Source organism: Astatotilapia calliptera, chromosome 11, assembly GCF_964374335.1.
Source record: "Astatotilapia calliptera chromosome 11, fAstCal68.1, whole genome shotgun sequence".
Classification (NCBI taxonomy): domain Eukaryota; kingdom Metazoa; phylum Chordata; class Actinopteri; order Cichliformes; family Cichlidae; genus Astatotilapia; species Astatotilapia calliptera.
The window spans coordinates 24,144,033-24,168,101 of record NC_137432.1 but is presented as its reverse complement, the minus strand read 5'-3'; the positions used below and the strand labels follow the sequence as shown (position 1 = coordinate 24,168,101).

Sequence of the window (24,069 nt, the reverse complement as noted above, 5' to 3'; positions counted from 1 at the left end):
TTGTGCATCATCACTTTTCACTTAACAAATCTGTAATTGCACACAGGGGTGCAGTCTGAAAATCATGCCCAGTGTTTTCTGTGCCAATTTGCTACACTGATTTTATTTCTGATTAAATATTCTAATTTGCTTTTGCTGCTTTACTCTAAAATCCTGGAAATGCTCCTGTGGGTGAGGACCTCAAGAACGATGGCAGTTTACATTGCAAACTGTTTGACTAAACCCCCTAAAAGTGACAGCTACAAAAGTTACAAAAGGCACAGTATTTTACTGTATATGTAGCTTACATTAAAGATAATGAAGGAGCGAGGAAGAGCAGAACAGAATAAGAATGGAGTGCGTAAGAATAAAACGCTATCCATAAACTTACGGTGTTTTAAAGAAATGCAAATTTGCCGTTTTCAGTTTTACATTCATTACTATTTATAAGTACAGCTGTGCGCAGCACGGTTAATAAAATGCATTCATAAATGCATAAACTGAGACCACAGTAGTGGGAAATGGATAATTTGTCAGTGAAGCTACAATAATTACATACATGGAGTCGGTTGTTTCTGTCAAGGTCACTGTCAGAGGAAGAGGATATCCAGTATGTGAGCAGAATTGAATTTCAATTAATCTCCTGAATTGACAGAGGGGAATTGAAATGACCCCAAAGCTCACAATTTCTAACACTCACGCTTAGTAACAGGAAAGGTCACACACAGGATCATGCTTACACATGTGTGTTCAGATGGTGACAAGCACAGCCTTCTGTCTACCATCATGTTGCCAGATTTAGCACAAAAAGAGGTTTTCAGGGTGAAAATGGCCGTCGACACATGGACATAAAACACATTGACAGCCAGAATGTCTTCAAAACAGTGAGAAATTTAACATGTTTGCACATTAAGAAAAAACCCAACACACGAAGGGGAAAACACTTACCCTGCTGATTGCCAAGAGAAAGTCCAATTTTCCAGAACTAGTGGCCATGCAGTGGCGCAGCTTCCAGTACACTAAGTGTTCCCAAGCAAACACCAGCAGGCTGAGGCCCATAGCCACCAGCAGCATGTAGAAGACCCCAGCCATGTTGTCAATGTCCAGTTTACTGCTCATCACCTCAATTTTGTCATTATGGCAGATACCTGACAGCCAGAGGCGCTCCAGCATCTCAATCTCATCTGGAAGGGAAGGATGAGGATAAAGGATAGAAGAGAAGGGGGGTAGCGAGTGAAAGTAGAGGGAATGAAGGGAAAGAGACAATAGGATTTTAGTTAGTTTAAGGAGACAGACAGACAGACAGACAGACAGACAGACAGACAGACAGACAGACAGACAGACAGACAGACAGATAGATAGATAGATAGATAGATAGATAGATAGATAGATAGATAGATAGATAGATAGATAGATAGATAGATAGATAGATAGATAGATAGATAGATAGATAGATAGATAGATAGATAGATAGATAGATAGATAGATAGATAGATAGATAGATAGATAGATAGATAGATAGATAAGCACTGAAGTACAGGTCTGTAGGCTTGTTTTTTGCCCATTATCCAAGGTGACACTTCAAGGTCAGAGGTCAGCAATACAAAGAACAGAGTCCAAAACAACAAAGAGAAAGGGGACTGAGACAGAGAGGGGGAGAGGGTCCAAAACAATGAAGAAGCACTGAGAAGCAAAATGGCATCGACAACCTAATCTCAACATTGTAACCCAGAGTAAATGAGGAGAAGAGAAGAGAGACCAGGAGCCACAGTGAGATGGCTGGATAGGTTGAGCGAGCATGGAAAAGTGTAAGAGCGGTAATGAGGGAGCCTTAGAAAGAGAGAGGAGGAACGGCATTCTCTCTCCGTCCACGAACGTGTCAGGGAGAATGAGACAGACAGAGTTAGAGAGGGCTGCAAGAAGGAAAACAGAGATGGAGGGCTGTGTGAGATTGTGTCATCATGACAAACAGTGGAACGCTCCTCAGCTTGAAGAGGATGGGAGGAGAGAAAAAGAGGAAAAATGTGAAGAGAGAGATTTGATAGAAAATGGCAGAGATGGGGAGAGAAGATCATAATCAGTTAATTGTGCTGGAGGGATGGTCAGGATCCTCACCCAGGTGGTAAGCTCTGGGGGTTTTAAGATCCCCATCTAATAACCAACCGAGAACCAACTTTTTACCCATAACTATATCTTTTCTTAACAAATCTGAGTTTCCAGGCTAAATGTGTGACTGGCTACAGGGGTTACTGGTGTAACCATAGTGCTGATCATTTACAAGATGCGGCGCATGATTCATGTTAGAGTTATATCATGACTAACAGAAGTCATAATGAGAGCTTTCTGTCGCACTAATAACAACGGCCCGATGAGCAGTGCTGCGATAACCAGGTATGAAGTTGCCTTCACTGCACACTGCACTCTCTGAACTATTTCAAATGAAAAGCAAGAGCAGAGTTTAAAAGCTGACAAGTCACACATCTAGTCGTAACACTACACTTCTCTTCGAAAACTCAACCTTTTGCCTTTTCATTTGTGCCATCATTAGCCCTGCTCGCGTAGCTTAGATGAAGCTGATGCAGTCATCTGTGTGAACTGGTTAATGTGTCTCCTGTAGAACATCATCAGCCAACAGGCCGTAGCGTCCAGCTACATCAACAGATGGACACACTGCTACTGCAGCCCGCTGGCAGTTTAAGGTAACAACTCACTGTCTTATCTTATGCTCACACTTTTTTAGACACAATGTCTGTTTTTAACTCTATAATGTAGTCCCCACTGTGGAGAATTCATTGGAATTATTGACCTTCAGTGGCAGTTGTGTGTCCAAACAGGAGCCCGATTTGGAAACATCAAATATCTTACTTGAGGGTGCAGATAAACAGGTAGTCCCACAAGTGTCCTGTACTTCACAAGTCTCAGCTGAATGCTTTCTCCGATCTCTCGCTCTCATTTCCTGGCTCCGCTGCCATTTGACTCCGAGTGATTCATCTTGTGCTTCTTCGTCTCCCTCATGAATTGGACTCTTTTTTCAATGTGCATGTTTCTTCTCTCCCTTAGACCTTTATGATGGCGGTTGTCTCTGCCTCTAAGTCACAGCCAGCTCAGGTCTGCCAAATCTGACAGGTGTGTCAAATCCACACTCTACCTATGTCGTTTCTGGCAGGTCAGGTCAGGTAGAGCTGGCGAGACTGCAAACACGGAGCTGGCAGCGCACCACAAAGACATTATTTAATAAGAGAAAAACGTATTTGTGTGTGTGTGTCTAAGTGTGTGGGCGAGTGTGCATATGTAAATGTGCAAGTGTACATTTGCATTTTGCACTGTGCCAGATGGGGCATCATGCCAGACATGTCCAGAGACACTGAGCTCCACAGCTGTTGAGCAGCAAACCATGACCCGTACAATCCCATGCTTTTATCGCAACACGACAAACCTCTCTGCATTCATTGCAAGATTTCTGGGGGAAAAAAAAATTAAAAATCTGCCAGCCAAGAGCTAAAAACCCAGCTTCTCACATTTTTAATATCTACTCACTGAATAATATATTATTAGAATCAAAATCATGATACTATGCAAAATACAGGAGTGGATCTGATAAGAAGGGGAAAGGGAAATCTTGTTACTCAGCAGTTTTGATTTATCACGAAAAAACGTTGTAGTGAGATCAATGGACCAGCTCTTAAAGCTGTGGTATGGATCACAAGAGGTGACAACAAGGAGAACAATGTGCTCACATTGGAGAAAGCAGTGGAAAGTATCTCGGGTGCTCTGCTATCCTCTAATTCAGTTGTAAAAAAAAAAATGATAGCACTCAAACACAGCATGGTACAATAATGATGTAACACTGTGACACGACTTAGCCCCGCTGAAGGTGCGACGCTGAGTCCTTGAGCCGCAGGGCGATTGTTGAGATGCAGCCTTTGAGGGCACGCTGAATGTGAGCCCCCCAACCCCCCACCCCCTGCTGCTCTCCGCATCCAAACAAACTAATCCTCTTCCTTAGTAATCCACTCCAATAATGCCTTCCTACAACTACAATTCTCAACATTCAACACCACCCTGTAACTAGATCCATCCAGCGTGCACAGCTGTTAAGGGTTTGTGCTACAATGAACATAAGCAAGGACAAGGAAATCTATCAAGAATTAAAAGAAATGACAAACACTGCATGTCAAGGCTGTCTGGGCTCCCTATTTTTCTAGCTAACACACACACACACACACACACACTCGCATCCTTTTCCAGGTCCAGCTATTCAGCTCCAGACGCCAGTCTTATTTAATAGATCTTGGCACCAAATTGGCATTATCAGTGTGTAAGCAGCTAAAGCGTCTGCATGCCAGAAACAGCTAAAGGGCTTTGTCCGCCACGCCATAAGCAAAGCTGATTTAAAACACGAGAAAAAGCCAAACAAGCGGCATCCGACTGAGACAATAAACGTGTGTGGCGGACTGTGTAAAATGACAATCAAGCATTAGTGTACCGACGACTAAAAACAGATTCTCATGTGCTAATCACGAGTGTGTAAAGTAGACAAAGCGCACTAATAACATCTCTATTTAATGATAGTTGTTTTTTATACCTCGTTTTACTTTCCTATTCAGAGCATTTTCAGGTGTTTCTTTTCACTTTTTTGCCACACTTCCTCACTTTGTATGTCAGTTTCAGCTAATCTGCAATAGGTATAAATCTGTCACCACCACACAAGTTGTGACTTTCTTTTTTTTTTTTTTTTTACAACAGTGACTCACACAAGTAAATCTTTTTTTTTTCTGTTAGCTTTTCAAACAGGGAGAAAAGGAAAGCCAGAGAAATTCAGACAGGTTTGTACGAGAGTAGCGAGACAGTGGGGGAGGCAGACATCAACACAATCAAGTCATTTTTGCTAAGAAACAAACAAACAAAACAATTTTCTTCTTGCTCTGTTGTTTCTCCTCCTCTCCTCTGGCCAATAAAGAGATGTGCAAACCTCTTTAAAAGTGCCATCGGCCCTCTCCTACGCACTCTTATTCCCTGTGTCACAATCAAAACACCTTAGAGCCTTCAGCCTCTCCACACACCTTACACTCCCCCCGTCCACCACTCCACATCCTCTCATTCATCTACCCCCTGGGTCCTCCATCCACCCCACACTCTTGTGCTACTCTGTGGCTCGTTTCTCTATCCTTTTCATTTTTACTGTAACCTTCTCTTTGCTCCTGCATTGTCCTAATTATTTTCATCTGAACCCCTCCCCTCCTCACAGTCCTCACCATCTCCCACCAGCTGCAGCAGGGCCAGGTCAAGAGGACGTTTCCAGCGTGAGTTTTTGTGCAGGGCGATACCGTAGCCTGTGGTGGCAAAAACCTTCCCCGAGCCTATGGTCATCACCTTGAAAGAGAGGACAACGAGCAGAACTTGAGAAACCCACCGAGGTGAATGCATGCCGCATGCACATACGTGTGAGTAAAAAGTCCTCACCTTACAACCTTCGTCCTTCCGAGCCATATAGTTCAGTACTGCAGCGTCATAAATAAAGGCATCCAGTTTCCTGTAAAGGGATGAAGGGAGAATTCATTCATCATTTAATGGGAGACAAGAGCAAAGGGATGGAGAGACTGACTGAGGCAAGAGAGGGGATATAAAGGTATAGCGCCGCAATGTACCTGGGAAGGGAGTTAGGGTGCAAAAATATATAGCAGACAGGCGCACAGAATGATAGAGAGGGCATAAAAAGTTAAATCATGACAAGAAAAGGGAAGAAGAGTGGAATAGTAAAGCAGGTTCGGCGGAAAGAGTGAAAACACAAGGAGAATAAAATAAGGCAGAGATCAGGAAAAGATGTGTGGGTAAGAGGGAGCGGGATGGTGGTGGAGGCAGCGGAGGGGACGAGGAGGATGGGGATTTATACGGTGCGGAGAGCGTTGTGACAGGGAGTGAGAGAGAGGGGGAGAGATTTACACACTTCAGGGGGGAAAAGACATGGGATAGAGCTAGAGAGTGATGAGGATTATAAAGTTTAAATACAGACACACTGAGAAAGCACACTGGGAGGGGAAAGAATGGACCAAAAAAAAAAGGAGGAGAAAGAAAAGACATGGCGACATAGGAGGGCAGATGAAGAGGAGAAGGGAAAGATAAGTACCGAGGAGCAGAAGAGAAAGCTGCTGGAGAAAAGCAGGTGTTCCTCATTCTTTTGCATGTTAACACTGAGTTATAATTGTGGTGTCAAGGCAAGATTCAGTGGGGGCTGATGGGGGAGGGGGGGTGACAGAAGCTTAGGATAAAGTAAACTGGGATTATCCAACACATGACGGGTGATAGAGATTCTACTAGAAACTGAAGAGGGAAATGCTGTTTGCACTGCGTGCGTGGGTGGAGATAGCGGCAAAGGTGGAGAGAGAAAGGGAAAGAGTAAAGGTGAGAGACTCTTTGCGGGAAAGCATGAAGTGTGACAAAAGATGTGAAACGTTAGCTGGAGTTGAAAAGAATGAGTGTGTGATGGCCTGCTGGTGTGAGACTGAGAACATTAAAAACCCGGAGCAAACAGTGACAGCGGGCCACATCTGCTGTCGTTCATTGCTGCAACTATTTCCATTCCGTCCGACGCAAACAAACGTGCCAGAGGCGTTTCAAACACACGGATTTGTTGAATGTCAACTGCAGCTTCCCAGGTCAAGGAGGAACCTGCATTTATGCAAACGCAGGCCACTGATTCCAGCTCAAACTCCCATCAGCTGATAGCACAGCTGTTTGGCCTGCTGCACATCTCACTGGCAAATTTGGGACACGCTATCTGAGATGCTTCAACCTGCACAGAAGTGCTGCTTTCTCTGCAAACCACTTTGCAAACCACCTCCTCCATTTCATGCCACTCGTGACACTCTGAATTAATAAATGTCATCCATGGCTACTGATGCCTGTTTTGCTCTGTAAAGGATCTTGCTGCTGGTCTCCTGCCTTCCATGCTTTCTATGATCCTGACATAACATTAACTAAAAGATTTCACTAATTGGAGAAAAAAAAGCTTGGTTTGTTTTTTATCGTCTTGAGGAAACAAACTGATTTGGCCTTTTTTTTTTGTGAGATTTAAAGATAAACAACAGCTGCTGAATATCCCATGTGGTAGAATATTTTCATTATATAATATATATCTAAGCTTAATCTAAGTGCAGTGAAAAAGATCGAGAAAATCAAGTTAAGTATACCGGGCAAGTATTTACCCCCTTCATCTTTGCTTATTTTTTGCATATTTAGCATATTTAAATGTTTCAGAGCATCCAACTCATTTTAATTTTAGACAATATTTAGCACAATATCACATTAGACAAAGATAACCTGAATAAACACAAAATGGAGGTTTTCATTTATTAAGGGAAAAAAGCCATCCAAGTCTACCTGGCCCTGTGTGAAAAAGTAATTGCCTCCTAAACCTGATAACTGGTTGTGCCACCTTTGGCAGCAAGAAATGCAATCAAGAGTTTGCGATAACTGGCAATGAGTCTTTCACTTCACTGTGGAGGAACGTTGGCCCACTCTTCTTTATAGAAGTGTTTTCATTCAGCCACACTGGAAGGATTTAAGGTTGTGCCAAAGCATCTCAATCTGATTTAAGTCTGGACTTTGACTGGGCCACAACAAAACCTTTTTCTGAGGTATTCAGAGGTTGATTTGCTAGTGTGTTTCCCATTATTCTCCTGCTGCATAATCTAAGTGTGCCTTATATTTTCCTTCAGGATTTTGTGGTTCTTTCAATGACAGCAAGTCGTCCTGAAGCAACAAAGCAGCCTCAGACCATCACACTCCCACCACCATGCCTGAATGTTGGTGTGATGTTCTTTTTATGAAATGCTGTGTTAGTTTTACACCAGATGTAACAGGATACAAGCCTTCCAGAAAGTTTAACTTTTTCTTCATCAGTCCACAGAATATTTTTCAAACAGTAGTTTTTGCTAGGATCTCTCACACAGATGCCATTTTTCACCATTGAAGCTTTACCACCATTCCAGGTTTTCTCCATTTGTGGATAATGGCTCTCACTGTGGTTCGCAGTGGTTAGAAATGGTGGTGCAATCCTTTACAGACTGATAGATGTCAGTGACTTTGTTTCCCAGCTGTTTCTTTAGATTGTGACACAGTGCTTTTTTGAATCGGAGAAAAAAGTGATTCAAACCTGCCTGAGCTTCTGTGGAAAAGTAATTTCCTCCCTTGTTAAATTATAAAAATAGCTGTGATTAACCACATATTTAGAAAGCTGGATTGGATTTCACTAGCCACACCCAGGCCTGATAACTGCTAGACCTGTTGAATCAAGAAATCCTTTAAGTTCAGCCTCTCTGACAAAATGAGGTAGGCTGAAAAATCACTTAAGAAATTAAATCTTTATTCAAAAACTGAATTTTGCATCGACTCGGGTTGTCTTTGCCCATATTAAACTTTGTCTGATGATCTCAAATATGTAGTGTGACAAATATACAAAAAGAAAAAAGCGGGCAAAACCTTTTTCAGAGCACTGTATACTTGCTTTGATATGTAATAATATATATTGATTTATCTGTTGTCCCCTTAAAGTCTTAGGCAAATGATTTTATGTTAAATTTGAGGACATTTTACAAAAATGAGCGCATGTGCAAACCAGGTGGCATGTTGGCCCAGTGGATGTCACTTCACAAAACGAAGGCTCTGGGTTCCAGTCTGCTTGTTGAGTGGGGTATCTGCACATGTGCGGGTTTTCTTAAGGTACTCTGGTTTCCTTTTACAGCCCAAAGACAAGCATGTGAGTGATTTTTAATTGGCTGCAGGTGTGGATGTGTCGTTCCACGTTAACCCTGTGATGGACAGGCTGCGCACCTCCTTTTACCCAAAGTCCCTGCTACTCTATTTAGATAGGCAGTTACGGATGGATGAAGGAGTGAGAGAGGAGTGGAGTAAGACAAAGGTAAAGGTTCATGGCAGACAGACCCGGTTTTGAGGTTCAGTATGGCATCCTCCACTCCTTTCTGGTTGTATTTTCCCATGTACTGGTGCATGTCTGGGTAGTTGGAGCGGATGTTTTTTTCTGTGCTACCGTTGGGCACCGTGCCAAACTTCAGAGGTGGGTACTGCTCCTCGGGATGCTGAAACTAGCAGAGCAAAGGGAGACGAGGGAGGGAGACGGAAGGGGCATGAGACACACCAGGCTGTGCACCAATCTGTCTGACCTATTTCTGTCCACTCTCCAGACTAACTTACAACACTCCATGCACAGTCAAATCTTTGAAAAGAGAGCAGTCTGTGGACTTAAATTAGTATTTAGGACTGTCTTTTAAGTATTCGAGAACTGTGGTAATTGAGTTCTGTTAAATGAGATTTTATTCATTTCTAAATTCCTGTGCTTTAATCAATTTAACATTCAAATGCATGGGATTTAGCTCACTCTAATACTTTAATTCTCCTTCTGCTTTTTCTGCTTAATCAGTATTCAAGCCATGAAGTACCTTCTTGTCCGAGAGGCCTGACACTGTGTCAATGTACTCCTCCTGGATCATGAAGGCAGCCAGGTTAGCAGTGTAGGAGGCCAGAAAAATGACAGCAAAGAAGGCCCAAATCAGCACCATGATCTTGCTTGTGGTTCCTCTTGGGTTCTCCACTGGCACAGAGTTGTTAAAGACAATGGCCCACAAAAGCCAGACAGACTTTCCTATAGTGAAAGTAGACCCTCCAGCCTCTGTCCAGAAAGATAAGGAAGAAAAGAAGAAATTAAAAAGAAGATCTTTCAGTTTAAAAAGAGCAGTTGTAACACTATATTTACTTCTAGGAAGTGATCCAGCCAGTACTCAGCACAAGTGTATTCACAGGCATCTGTAAATGACGTGGCTGACTCAGATTAAACGCGTCTGAATGAAAAACAGCCTCGGAGCATATGAAAAAGGAAACCTTGCAGATTTTCTTTTGACAACAAACCTCATAAGGTGGCGCCTATACGTTACGTAGATGGCAGATATCAATTCATCTGCTACACGATCCAACAAACCACCTGGTGCAAAAACACTATTCAAAAGGACTCAAACACTCCTGCCTTTACACAGCGGGAATAAAGGAGGCAGGAAGAAGAGAGGCGAGAGTGAATAAGAGGGATATATGGGAGGATGACAGAGGAGTAAATTTATGTAGAACACAGCAATCATGCAGTAAAAGAGGCGAGCCAGGCTGGGTATTGGACCAAGGCATCAGGCATACTGAATATCACAGGGGTACAAACTATGCTGCTGAATAATAAATGGCTTCTTCGGTATTGAGAATACTTGGAAGGAGTTCAGTATACTGTAGGTATAATTTCCTCTTTGCTACACTCACAGCTAAAGATTCATGGCAGCTGATTCAAAATACACATAGATTTTTTCCCCATCTAATGCAACAGCTAACTAACGAGACAGCGAAAAACAAAAAAAACAATCAGATGCTTTCATAAGATCATTGTGACTAAGATTTTTTTTTTTTGAACCAGTTTTCCAGGAGTGTGTTTAATGTTTCTTCTTTTGATCCATTTGGCAACAGTGATGGACTTCACAGAGATGCATTAAACACAGACAGCTTGGACTCATCACTCACTCTTGCCGGTCTGGAGACTGCGGTTGTAGCCTACGGGGCTGAAGAACTCAAAAATAAAGACAGTCACAGCCACGACGGTCAGGCACATGACAAACATCATCACCCACACCGCTGGACTGTAGGGCTCTGTGGAAAAAAACAAAAACATGCACTTTTTTGTACTCTTATTGCATTATTAAATTACTGTAACTGTCATTATCAGTATAAGAAACAAGAATGTTTCATAAATCTAGCCCATAATGGAGACTATATATGCAGAGAAATAAAAACCACTGGAGCAAATATATTCTCCAAAAGCCCATAAACACACTCTCTTCTCTTTCTTCTTCTTCTTTTTTTTTTTTACAATCATCTCAATGCAGTCTATAGGCCCATAACACTATTCTCCCGCTGGAGCCTGGAGTCTGCTGACGGAGTGAAAGTAAAAGTTAAGAAGACGTGAACCTAAGAAAAACTAATGGCTAATCTTGATGTAAAGAACTAGCAACCAAAGGCTGGGGCGTGTTATGCAAACTCAGCGCTCCACAATTAGATTAGATTCTGTACATCAGCTACACGCCGCCCACAAACACAGCCTCTTACCTAAGAAAGCTGATGGCGATACAGTCCCATTGCTACGGGAGACCATGACACTGATCCCCGTCTCCACAAAGGGCACGGAGAAATCCACAACTTCTGACCTCTCCTCATTGATAGTCAGCGAGCCAATGGCCATATCCGCCCGCTTGTACACCACCTAAAGGGGGACAAACAGCACCGCTAAGAAATAAATCGGCTGTAATTATGAGTAAATCGTGTACCTGTTACAGCTAGACAAAGCCCATCCTTTTCGGTCCAGAAGGTTTTCAGGTAAGGTGCTGACAAGTCACACCTTGACCCTTTGTACATCATTAAACTTGCCTGCATGAGAAACTCGGTCTTGTACAAATACTGAACATGTGTCTCTTCAGCATCCCTTTAGCATACAAAATGAGTTAGGACGCTTCTCAACCCTGCCACCATCTAGCAAAAACCTGAAAACCGCTGTGTCCGCTGATTGTATGAGTGAAATGTTAATCTACATTAGACATGGCACATTCGCTCTTCAGAGCAAATCAGCAGAAAAATGAAGCGAAGTGGAAAGCAAAGCACCCTCCTCTCAACTTTGCCAAGTCTCTGGATTACCTGATCAAAGAATGGCCGGCTTTGGAACATCTGATCAAAAGACAGACATTAGTTTGAGAAAACAAAATTCGCTTGCCCTTTTGCATGTAAAAAATAGATTCGACAGACGGGCTCAAGTTATAAATGATAGAGCAGGAGAGCGCAGTGGAACTGTTTTGGAACCTGTGACAACTGGCGTTTGGCAAGTTCCCTCTGGGACAAAGATAGAAACAGCAGGGCGCTTCAATGAAACAGCAGCTCCCGTATCGATCTCGGCTGGTGTGTGAGGATGTGTGCATGCTTTTCTGTCTGTCTGTGCATGCTTCTTTTTTTTTTTTTTTCATTTTCTTGCCAGCATCTCTGTATCTTTACTTGATGGTGGATGATGAACTATATTACCACGAAAATATCAAGGACTACCAGCTAGGGGGTATCTGACAGAGTGTGTGTTTGTGTGTGCGCGTTTGTGACTAAGGATGTGTCTCTGCAGATAACACACTGTCGGGACGCGTTTGTAGGAGAGTGAGCTCACTGCATGTGTTACACATTATGCTTGTCCTTCTAATTTGTTTAACCGTGAGTTATTTTCTCTCTAATACAGTATGCGTTCTGTTTTGTGTGTGTGTGTGTGTGTGTGCACGCCTGCTGCAGTGTGTAATAAATGACAGCTGTCTGATTGCTAGCAGTGGTTAAGTGGCCATAACTCTCACAGCGATTGATGTGACACTTAGCGTTTAACTGGTCACCCAGGACGCGAGACCACACACTGAGGAATGCTACTACTTGACCGAAAATGCAACTCAAATATGCAGAGGCACACACACACACACACATACACCCTTTTCACACATGCACAAGTGATACGGGAGCGACATTGAGAACACATTGCTCACAAAGGCAGACAGGCAGAACCGGGAGCTTCCACGGGCTTACAGACACACACACTCACAAAGACTTGCCTCTCCAATCATGCCGTTCCAAACCCCATCAATTTTCTTCCCATGTTTCCCATTGGTCACTAAGTAAAGATCGTAGGTGAAGCCGACTATTTTGGCCAATCTCTTGAGGATGTCAATGCAGAAACCCTTGCAGCACTGCTTCATTGGAGCCACACCCTCATGGATGGCACTATGAAAAAGACACAGCATAGAGAGTAAAAGATAATAGCAAAAAATAATCATAGTAAAACTTTAAAGGTGAAAATCTTTAAGGAAAGGTAAGGAAAGGAAAGGAAGACAGTTGGATATGGTCACAAAAACGGAGTACTGTGGCCAAGCACTTGTTGACAGGTTTGATCGACCTGTGCAGGATAGGTGCTGTCATCCCTTCAGAAGCTGATGAACCATAAAGCTCCACTGTGGTCATATCTGATTCCAGACCCCTGAGTCATTCCACTGATCCTCTGGAGAGCAGTCTGTTATTGATTACGGCCAGGGAGTGAAGAGACCACAGTTTTGATAGGTGACTGATGTCACCTCAATTGGATGGCATCATGAGAGCTTAGGAACTCCATTCCAAACACTAGTAAATAAAGCAGTCTCTAGTACTCCTTTCAATTAGATTACCCTCCGTTATTTCTTTTCCCAAAGTACCACCATCTTTGAAATGAAAGTGTCCAAAAATAAGGTATGGAAAAGATAATCACATCACATACATAATAAAATACGTGAGTTATTTCTTTTACATTTCTCCCTCTTCCTTTCAAGGCTTTCAAACCTGGCATTAAGGGGTCGTCTGCAGGGAACTGAGTCACGGATGCAGGTTCCAGATGCAGGGTCTGCAAGCTCTACAATGACAAATGGCCTTTCTTCCAGTGTGACAACACGCAGGTGCTGGGCATCATCGGGTGGTTTAAGGAATGGCCCGTAGCGGGACCAGGCTGGGTACCGTAACCTCAGCACGCCATTCTCCCACCAGCCTACCTAGGGGAACAGACAAGAGAAACATTAGAGGAAGTGCAGTACTCTAGTGCAAAAGACCTTTAGTTGTAATGATAAATAAGCACGTAATCTTTCCCATATAGATTAAAAAGCATTAGAAAAAACTTAGACAGGTCATATTCACATTGTCTCAAGACTTGTTAGAAAGTAATAGCTAAATTAACTTGGATTAATGTTTCAAGTAATTCAAACGAGCGTTTTCCAAATGTGTAACAGAATCAGTTTGTGTAACCATTTTTGGAAACAGAATGTTCACTAATCTCAGAAGATAATTTGGCTCAAACCGCTGCTATCTTTAAGGCTTTTTTCAGGCCCATTTCTGGGGTTGTCTTTTTCACCGATCTGCAAGAAAGTTGGAAGCAAGGGCTGATTTTAATCTTGTATCTGGGCATCTGGTTGAAAGGCTGATAAAAATGTGTGACCTTGGCAGAGAAGCAAGAGGTGTAAGATGGCAGTATTCCAGTTCATTCATGAGTTATCTCAAATTAAGTCTGGATTCTGATTGGCCAGGAGGGTTGAATCAACCTTAACAAGTAACAAAATATTTCAGAGAACTTTGTTAGACTCACTCTCTTTCCCATTTACTTTATAAATTTATGTGTGTCCATGTGCATATAATCTGCATTAGAAATTCAGAGTATTTCTGTTAGGCTGTGTTTTATGCACCTGTGGACGTTTCCCAGTAGCACTGTGAAGTTTTCAGTGTCTGACTGAACACTGTGGCTGTACCTTTCTCTGAAATTCACGACCGAGTTTCATTCCTGTCAGATCATGAATTGTTATTAACTTCCAGTTATTGGTCTGCTTTGCTTCTTTCCTGGACTTTCCCGAGATATCTCTCTGATGTCTAGCTGGCTTGAGGAGGGGCATGGAAAGGACTTCTCATTCAGAAAATACTGTTTATGCAGTTTAAGACGAGATTTAATAATGGTCTGCGCTACAGCTGTTTAAAAAGCTGCTGCTGGTATTTACTAAAGGGGGGCAGTGTTGATTTTCCAACTGAACAGAGATGTTTTTGTGGCTGTCCATGTATTTGTTGTTCTCTTTTAGAGGGCAAAAAATTGGGACTATTCATTGAGGCATAATTAACTGCAAATTATTATTAGATCCCAGTCCCATATATTTGTCGTCCTCAATCATACTGGTAACTTGATCACAGAGGAAGAATCCCAGTACAAGTTACGCACATTGAGGTGCACATATTGGTACACACACACAGCCACGTTGTTTTTAACAGTGAGCAGAGCGGACTGCAGTGTTTTAGGACCAAATGGTCACATTTCCACACACAGACTAATTCACAGTAAAATAGTTTCTGCATGTCTTTTCTCAGCAGTGGTTTTTAGAGCACCTTAATATTTAAAAAACAAACACAAACACAACAAAAAATCATACTGAAATGTTGGTCAAAAATAAGTATTGGCTGAGGGGCTTAGAAATAATATGCCATTTAAAAAATAATTTTTTTAAAAGAAAGAAATAATACGCTATCTGAAGTTTATAATATTTACCTCCAGACTAAAATAAATGCTCACAATTATGCACGCGGCACAGTAACAGTAACGTAGGTGGCGTTCTTCTTCTGCAGGTCAACAGTTGAGCACATGTGGTAGAGAGGTTTGTAAAAAAAAAAGTTTTTTTTTACAGCAAGAAGCTGAACTCTAGCTGTGTTTTAACAAGATGGCGCCTTTACATTCAGTAGTTTGTGAGAACTACTATTGAAAGAGACTAGTTCATTATAAAAGTGTCTAAAGGCACAGGTGGTACTACAAATATAATTTTATGTGAACACTTACTATAGAGTTTTGATAAAAATGTTGAGAATCTACTGGGTTTTTTCCCCAAGTATTAAAAACAGTCAACAATTCATTTTATATAAAAATGGCTGTAACTGCTAAAAAATTAATGCAAAATGTTTGTAAAACTGTCCCCCTCAGTCCTCCTGTTTCTCCTCGTGCTTGAGTTTCTGTGTCTGTGTTCATGGACGGGACTCATTGCGGTTTGCCTCTGGCTGAACGCACCTGCTGCCAGGAATGGAGTGTTAGTGAAAACAATGAGGAACAACCCGTGCAACTTGCACAGGCCGACTCTCCCTCGCAGAACAGCTCTCAGCTGGCGAGTGCCTTTATTTTGGAGTGAAAGGACATTTCATTTATGCCTGTCCTGTGTGCCCAAAAGACCACGCTCGCAAGTAGTAGTAGGGATACTGGCAAGCGAGCAGTGAAATGGCTCAACCCTACCTCATGTTCAGGCTCATGTTTCCAGCAGAAATCATCTTAAATCATCCTCTCATTCTCTCTGGCAACAACTCAAAACAACTTTGTCTGTCTTCTTGAGGCCCCTCTCACTCCTCTCGAAGTTAGTCACACCTGGTCGAGATGCCATAACCCAAACATAGACTGGAATAAAAACCAGAATGTCTCTTTCAAACATTCGCTTCAGAGTCTCACTATGGGCAACGTTCTCCCAGCGTTGTCCTCAGAAGCCTCTATATCAGGGGTGTCAAACTCCAGTCCTCGAGGGCTGGTGTCCTGAAACTTTTAAACGTGTCCCTGCTGCACCACACCTGAATAAAATTAGTAGGTCATTAGCAAGACTCTATAGGACTCAACTGCATGCTGGCAGCCAAGTTCTATAGAGAACTTGCTGATCACTATCTGTATGTATCACAGTTAATTCACTGTTAATAAATGCACTCGAGTTCACCACTCTAAGTCCTGCGATTGGGTCCACTCTGCCCAGTGTTCTTCACAAAAACCCCTTGAATTAAAGCTCAAAGTCTCCACTTCCATCACATATCGATGGCTGGATCCACTGCTGTGGTTTGCAGAAGTTATCTCTGTCCAACAAATTATGGACCTAACTGTATGTATGCTTGTGTGAAGTAATAGAGTACCTATCACAACCAAAGGGCAGAGCATAAAAACGATCTCAGAAAGCCCTTCAACAGAGACATGTTTATTAAATACACTTATATCTGTAGTTTTTGTTGGCTTGGATGTTTTCTGAAATCCTTGTATTACATAAATAGAAAAAAAAGACAGAAAAAACAATCCAATGCAGCAACCACACAAAATAGTGGCACCAGATGATTGCAGCTACTATGAAGATCTGTTTGACAGTCTCAATAAAAACTGAATCTTAAAGGGGGTCATAAAGGTAGCACTTTGTGAAAGGCTGTAATCATATTTACTGTTAATAACTTGGATGCTGCGCTTACTCACTCTGTTTTAGAAAACCGAGCCTTTAATATTCACTGTCATGTGGCCAATCTGTGGTTGTGCAAAGGGTGCAGCTGTTACTCACATATGTTTGTCAAATCAGACATTAAACTAAATAAGAACATTATTCATGGTAATGGTTCTGAGTAGAATGAACCAATTAAAATCCATCTCCTGGCATTGATTAAATCTGCCAAAACTCACCTCTGTTCATTAAAATGACAAATTTCATTTCCCCCCTGAAAATAAAGCCTTCATGTCTTAAAATGCCTTAGATGCAACTCTGTGCTTTTAACTTATTTAATTAACATCATTCCTCAGCTAACTGCCTGCAGACCCTCTCCACTCACCCTCTGCATCTGCCTTACAAATTCTCTTATTAAATACATCGTGGTTTACACAGCCAAAGTCCATTTTTTGTTAGAGTTGTTTAGTAGAGTAAAATGTGCTTAATTTATAAATCAGGATGTCCAAAGCACATGTTGTTTCTGTGTTTCAGAGGAAAGACAAAACCAAGGTTTGCATCCAGTTCCAGGAGTACACTACATGATGCTAAGGCTTAGTGTTAAAACTAAACAAGTTTGCAATCACAAATAAAGCATTTTGATGGATTAACTCTTCTTGGGAAGCTTGTTGACGACTTAAGTAACGTTATCCTTACTTCACCTGTCTTTTCTCTGCTACATTCCTTGTGTGTCTGTGGTCTGTTTGTAAAGCAGAGCATAGGAGGAGGACAGGTGAGACACTTGTGGTGAGCAGAAGACTCACACATGCCCTTAAACAGTATCACCCTTCACGATGTCATTTATCAGTTAATATAGTGTCTTTCTGATGTTATACAAACTTTGCTCTGATAAATTAGCCAGATGCAGCAAGTTCACAGGACTGGTTTCGATCGGTTTGTTGCATGTCCAGCCTCAACTCTGACTGGATTTTTTATTTATTTATTTTACTCATGATCCGACTACCAAAAATAAATGAATGCCTAAATAAAACACCATATGAACAAGGTTAAAAACTTGACTTCAATCAGAGGTGCCATTAAGTTTCAAATAGAAGGAGGGCTTTACTGAGATGGGGCTAACTGTGCTGAGCTTAAATCCATAGACATTTTGGACATTTAACAGCCTGGAGCCAAAGTTATGCTTTCATTTGACTTTTTTTTAATTTAAAAAAAAACTGGCCCTAACATTTTATTTTTGTTTTGATAATCTTACATGAAGCTATGAGACCAGATTGTTCTGTCCTCTATCGACCTGAAAATGTCTATCAAGCATCTTTTCACTCGTATCATTGTTGTCTCCTTCTCTTAGCATTATTTATAGCAATGCAGCCGGGATGGACTGGATGCCTCTGCCTGGGTGCCTGGGATATTCACACTTCTTAAGCAGCACAAGGATGAACCACACCCAGGAACAGTGAGTTTATTTGTGAAACTTCCTCTACCGGCCTCTCTTGACAATTCTCGGCGTGATCACCCAATAAAAGTCACATCACAGTGTCGTGACAAGTGAAAAAGACACAACATAATAGAAAGTGCACATGGAAACTGTAAACACATGCACAAACAAGAAGATATGCCGTTAAATGCACACACATACACACGCGCGCGCACACACACACACACACACACACACACACACACACACACACACACAGTCACATAAAAAAAGATAAGAAATGAAAATGTGAGTGCTTTAGCAGGCCAGTACTGTAAAGTTTGACAGCTTTGTGCCGCCTTCCTGTCTGTATAATGTGAGCACTGGCAGAGAAGAGGAGGCGGTGACAACAATGACTGTATTTCGACAGCACTTCGACCAAGGCTCCACAGCAGACGTTCAATCAAAACACACTCAGGAAACGCAGAGAAAACAGACAAAGCTTATGGGAGAACACATTACTTTCTACAAGAAACATCCCCAAAAGGCAAAAGCGCAAATGTCCGAAAAAGACCAGCCAAAAAACGTAAAAAATGAAAATTGCTGAATATATTCATAAGTTCGGGAACTGGGAGCCACTTTAAACTCAAACCTTCTTCTTTAGCAGTTCTGATTGTCATTAATAAAGGTTCATTCTAGTAATCTGTCTCTCTGTGCTTTTCTCATATGTGAAACGAGCCGCGCAAAAGCTGGACAACCTTCAGTACTAGTCTGCAGTGTTTCAGCGTACTAAGCTGGGTGCTCCCATGCTCTAGGTAATGGTGCAGTCATTGTAAAGAGAACATTAAATATTCAGGGAGAGCCAACAGCGTGGATGTGCATAATAGGCAGATGCAGGCGTCTTATCCTTATTGAGGGTGTGTGTGTGTGTGTGTGTAATAAGGATTGTGCAAGAAGGGTGTAGGCATACTCTATGCTCTCTCATTTGTGTGCACATATGTAGATGTCTGCATGTGAGCTCTAAGCATGTGTGTATGTGGGCGAGTTTCGCACCCTGCGTTTGCACAGAGTCGAAGGACCAGCGCAGGAGCTTCTAATTGAAAGGGATTTGAGGGATATGGCAGGAGTCAGCATGTTACGACATGCTGAGACTGGACTCTGGTGGGCTGTTAAAACCAGCAGGAGGCTGAGAACCACCAATGTGTGTATTTGTGGTTGTGTGTAAGCGTATGTTGGTGCATTGCTGCTTGTATTTGTGCAGAATTGAATCCAGTCGCAGAATTAATGTTCTGAGATTTTTGTGTCTTTATGCATGTGCAGTGTGGGAAAGAAAGGCAGGTGTGTGTGTGTGTGAAAATGAGCCTCGCTCTCTCTCCTCTGACACTGACGAGGGGAAAATCCCAGTGCATTAAAGGGAAAACATCCCCAACAGGTGACAAGGCTTCGTATTAAGGATTCCTGAACAAATGCTGTTTTATAGAATATGCATGACACGCCAGGCGTACAGGTGCTCGGTAGATGTGCACACAAAACAATGGTGAGGCTACAATCAGATGCAGATGAAGCCCAGAAACCTTCAGGACTATTTAAGTCTGATTTTCACTTTATTTTAGAAAAAAAAAAAAACAAATCAGCAACTATTAGTCTAAACAACATCAAGAAATCGATTTCTGTGAATGGACAAAGAATAAAGTAAATAAACATGTTTAACTGCATTTTCATTTGAATAAAATTCTCTTATAGTTCTACTTATTTTCTCTTATACATATATAAATTTACACATATATAAACACTATTAGGATTGCTCTAAACAGTCAATTTCTTCTACTCTAGGACCTGGATGACATTAAAGATTGAGGATATTTTAATTACACTCCTGTCGGGCACACAGTTCTAGTCTAACTTGAAAAGTTTGTTCACCGCTCTGAAGTACTCATGAGTTTTGGAGGTTAAGCAAAAAAAATAAATAAATAAAAAAAAATAATTCATCAGCTAGAATACTTTACATTTAACTTAAGATGTCGTTTCTTTTTTTAAGGCCATCAACAGACAAAAGTTGCACAGACTGTATACTGAGCTTTGTTTGTTCACAAAGCTCAGTATACAGCTGGATTTTAGCTTCATTAAAGATAAAAGACAAAGCGTTTCATCTAGGGGAATAGTGAGTGAGAATGGCGAGATATAATTAACATATCACTGAAATGTTGATCTTAATGATCATACTGAATAGCCTGTTAATATACTTTCTGTAAAAACAATGGGAATATTTCAGTGTAGCTTTACTGAACCTTATAATTCTGATAATTATATAATTGCAGCTGTTACTACGTGTATAAAAATGTTCAATCTCAAGTATGATCGTATGCAGACACATAGAAACATCAGTCATCAGCTACATACACTCACTATCCACTTTATTAGGGTACACTAGCTCAACAACTCCTGCAAATATCTAATCAGCCAATCACATGACAGTATCTCAGTGCATTTAGGGACGTAGGCATGGTCGAGACGACCTGCTGAAATTTAAACTAAGCATCAGAATGAGGAAGAAAAGTGACTTGAGTGACTTTGAATGTGTCATGGTTGTTGGTGCCAGAAAGGCTGGTGAGCAGAAACTGCTCATCTACTGGGATTTCCCACACAAACATCTCTAGGGTTTACAGAGAATAGTCCAAAAAAAGAGAAAATATATCCAGTGAGCAGCAGTTCTCTGGGTGAAAATACCTCGTTGATGCCAGAGGTCAGAGGAGAATGGCCAAACTGCTTCGGGCTAATAGGAAGGCAACAGTAACTCAAGTACCTACTTGCTACAACCAAAATATGCAGAACAGCACATCTGAAGATACAACAGACTGAACCTTGGAGCAGATGGGCTACAGCAGCAGAAGACCACTCCTGTCAGCTAACAACAGGAAAGTGACGCTACAATTTACACATTCTCATCAAAATTAGACAATAGAAGACTGCTCTGATGAGTTTTGATTGCCACGTTTGGGTGGTAGCGTCACAATTTGGCATAAACAACATGAAAGCATTGGACCCATCCTGCCTTGTACCAATGGTTCAGGCCTTTGGTGGTGTGAGAATATAGGGGATACTCTCTTGGCAAGGGTTGGACGCCAACTGAGGATCATTTAAACACCACAGCCTACCTGAGTATTGTTGCTGACCATGGGGAGCACAGTGTGCCCATCTTCTGATAACAAGCTACGTCCCAAAGCTTAAATAATCTCCAAAGTAGATTCTTGAATATGACGATCTCAATCCAATAGGAATGTGAGCTCATGAATGCACATCCAATCTGCAGCAACATCATCATAACATGAAGCAAAATCTCAGAGAAATGGTTCCAGCACTTTGATGAATCTATGCCACAAAGTATTAAAACAGTTCAAGAGCCAACACACCTGGCACCAGAAAGATGTAACTAATAAAGTGTCAGGTGAGTCCATTTATTTATTCCAAAAAAGGAGCTCATGATTAAATACTGAAATGTTTTTGCTGCAGTCCAATCTTAATTTTCATTAGATTCATGCTCAAATATAAACTAACAGCTGGGAACGGATTTGCAAAGTTACAGTTTTTTGTGGAATGGAACTGGTATTTTTTGGTAGGTTTACAGTTTGTTTCCCGAGCCGACACACCAGCAAGTGAACGAGGTGGTGCTCATCAGTGTCTGTTCTTTATGGGGCAAACAGAACGATGGCTTAAAGGAAAGGGAGCTAAAGCAGCTTGTTTCAGACAGTGGATGAACTGTGGGACTGCAGACCATGTTGAAGATAAATAGGGATTATTTTGAAACATGAATCATGCAACACTGCTCCTTTAGAGTCCAAGAATAAAACCTTTGCCACCAGCGGCCACTCAAGTCAATCCTCATAAACTCCCATGGCGATATGTTTCCATGCCCCTTTCCAACAACTTCAAAACAGCTAATTCAAGTCGCTAAACTGGAGCTCTATTGGTGCCTTTTGAAGCAATTTCAGTAAAATTATCAAATAATATGGCCTCCCTGTGGTCATGGGGGGAGGCCATTGTTGCTTATTGGTCAAACCAAAGAAAACCAAACAAAAAAACATGAGAAATGTTCAGTTTAAAGTGATATATATATATAAAAAAGCAGGAAATTTCATTTTAGAAGCTGGAGAGCGTGCATGTTTTGCTTAATAGGTGAATTCAAAAAATTATAATCATCAAACTTGAGGATGATTAGATGTTTGTCAATGCTCCGATCATTACAGAGTAATAAGTGTGTCCGTTCGTGCGTGTGTGTGTGTGTGTGCAATCTTGTTTGTGGTATTACGTGAATGCACTGTAACCATGAAATGAACTGAATAAGCAGCATTAACCAAACAGGCAGAGTACAGCAAGTGTGCACATTCACAAAGCGCAGTCAGATGGTCAGCAGCAGCAGCCAGCTTCTCTCTCCTGAGGCACCAACAGCGAAATCCTGAACTTCACATGAGCATGCACCTTTGTGACCTGCATATCTTCACTGTCAAGTTTATGTGCCTATTACTCGAACATGAATCTCTTCTACTTGCTCGCATACTGTAGAGATATTATTCATTTTGCTCAAATCAGCAAAAAAAGGTTGCTCTGGGGGTCAGCAGCTAAGAGCTTTTGTTTTGTTCCCTACTTGTAGTCTCAAGACTGTCAACAAAAAACTAATTATCCTTTTACACCTCAATAAATCTGCAAATAAAAGATTCAAAGAAGTTATGTCATGTCCTTACATCTTCCCATCCACGTCCAGGTGTCCACGAGATGACGTCCAGGAAGGGGTTGGCCAGGTAACCGTCACTATTAAAAGAGTAATCTCGACCACCAAGCGTGATGTTGCTGAAATATCTGCATTGAAGAGCGGCAGAAGGGGAGAGGACAGAAAGCGCATAATATCAGCGAATGAATAAACATTCATCTTAAAGATATGAGGAGAAAAGAAACGTCACTTGTGTTTGATGCAACAGAATGCCTGCCCTGCTCTCACTTGAAACTAAATCACAGATCCTCTGTGGTGACAGTCAGGGCTTGTCTGTTAATCAAATGTACAGACGAATGATCAGACACACAGAATTGTCAGGATCTTTGAAGTCAAACAACTGCTGCTCTCGGCATCGGCTGCGGGCTCTATAGTTTGTCTGGTAATCACGCAGGACAGGCTTTCTAATTGTCTCCTTATGTCATCTTGCTGGCTTCAAAACACAAAATATGAGAGCTTTTCTTTTTTTTTCTGTAATGCATGACAGAAAGCTTCATATGGAACAGCAGCTTGTAGTTGCAGACAGTGAACAGCAGGTAGCAGTGCAAAAAAATAGAAACGAAAACATCTTTCTGCTCTGTTCCTAGACATAATTTATAAACAAACAGAGGAGAATCCATTAATCATTTCCCAATAATTGCCTCACCGTTTGTGCTGAGGATCATTTACAAAAAAATTACAGCAAATAAACTAATCAATTTCATGTTTGAAAACTACTTAGAGTACTCTCTCCATACAATATTGTGTTCAATGTGCACATAGAGTGAGAATGACTGGTGTTATATATGAACCGGGGTAACCACAGCCACCTGACATACCTGTTAAGAGTGTGCTGCTTGTGCGTTTGTACAGCCTACGAGGAATATATTAAAGCTAGTTCATTAATATACATGAGACATGGTCTGCTTGCTACAGATGCTGTGGTAATTTCGCCAACTCACAACTACACGCACCAACAACATCTATTTTGCATGGATGATAGCCAGCTCCAAATTCAGATATCCCTTTTGTGCCTGCTCTCTGACACTGAATTTACCAGCTCCACCCATATATCTTCCAGCTCATTCTGG

At 41.6% G+C, this 24,069-nt stretch overlaps 1 protein-coding gene across 1 annotated transcript in view; it reads right to left on the bottom strand.

Annotated features, from left to right (window-relative positions):
• Positions 1 to 24,069, bottom strand: part of grin2db (glutamate receptor, ionotropic, N-methyl D-aspartate 2D, b) — a 33,437-nt gene that overhangs the window by 4,822 nt on the left and 4,546 nt on the right. Inside the window, exons 4-13 of the mRNA XM_080308284.1 lie at positions 22,974 to 23,088; positions 13,411 to 13,616; positions 12,654 to 12,822; positions 11,134 to 11,287; positions 10,552 to 10,677; positions 9,438 to 9,667; positions 8,923 to 9,083; positions 5,443 to 5,512; positions 5,235 to 5,352; positions 928 to 1,163 (exon numbers count right to left, since the gene is read on the bottom strand). Of these exons, the coding sequence (XP_080164410.1) occupies positions 928 to 1,163; positions 5,235 to 5,352; positions 5,443 to 5,512; positions 8,923 to 9,083; positions 9,438 to 9,667; positions 10,552 to 10,677; positions 11,134 to 11,287; positions 12,654 to 12,822; positions 13,411 to 13,616; positions 22,974 to 23,088 (1,585 nt within the window). The remainder of the gene's footprint in view (positions 1 to 927; positions 1,164 to 5,234; positions 5,353 to 5,442; positions 5,513 to 8,922; positions 9,084 to 9,437; positions 9,668 to 10,551; positions 10,678 to 11,133; positions 11,288 to 12,653; positions 12,823 to 13,410; positions 13,617 to 22,973; positions 23,089 to 24,069) is intronic.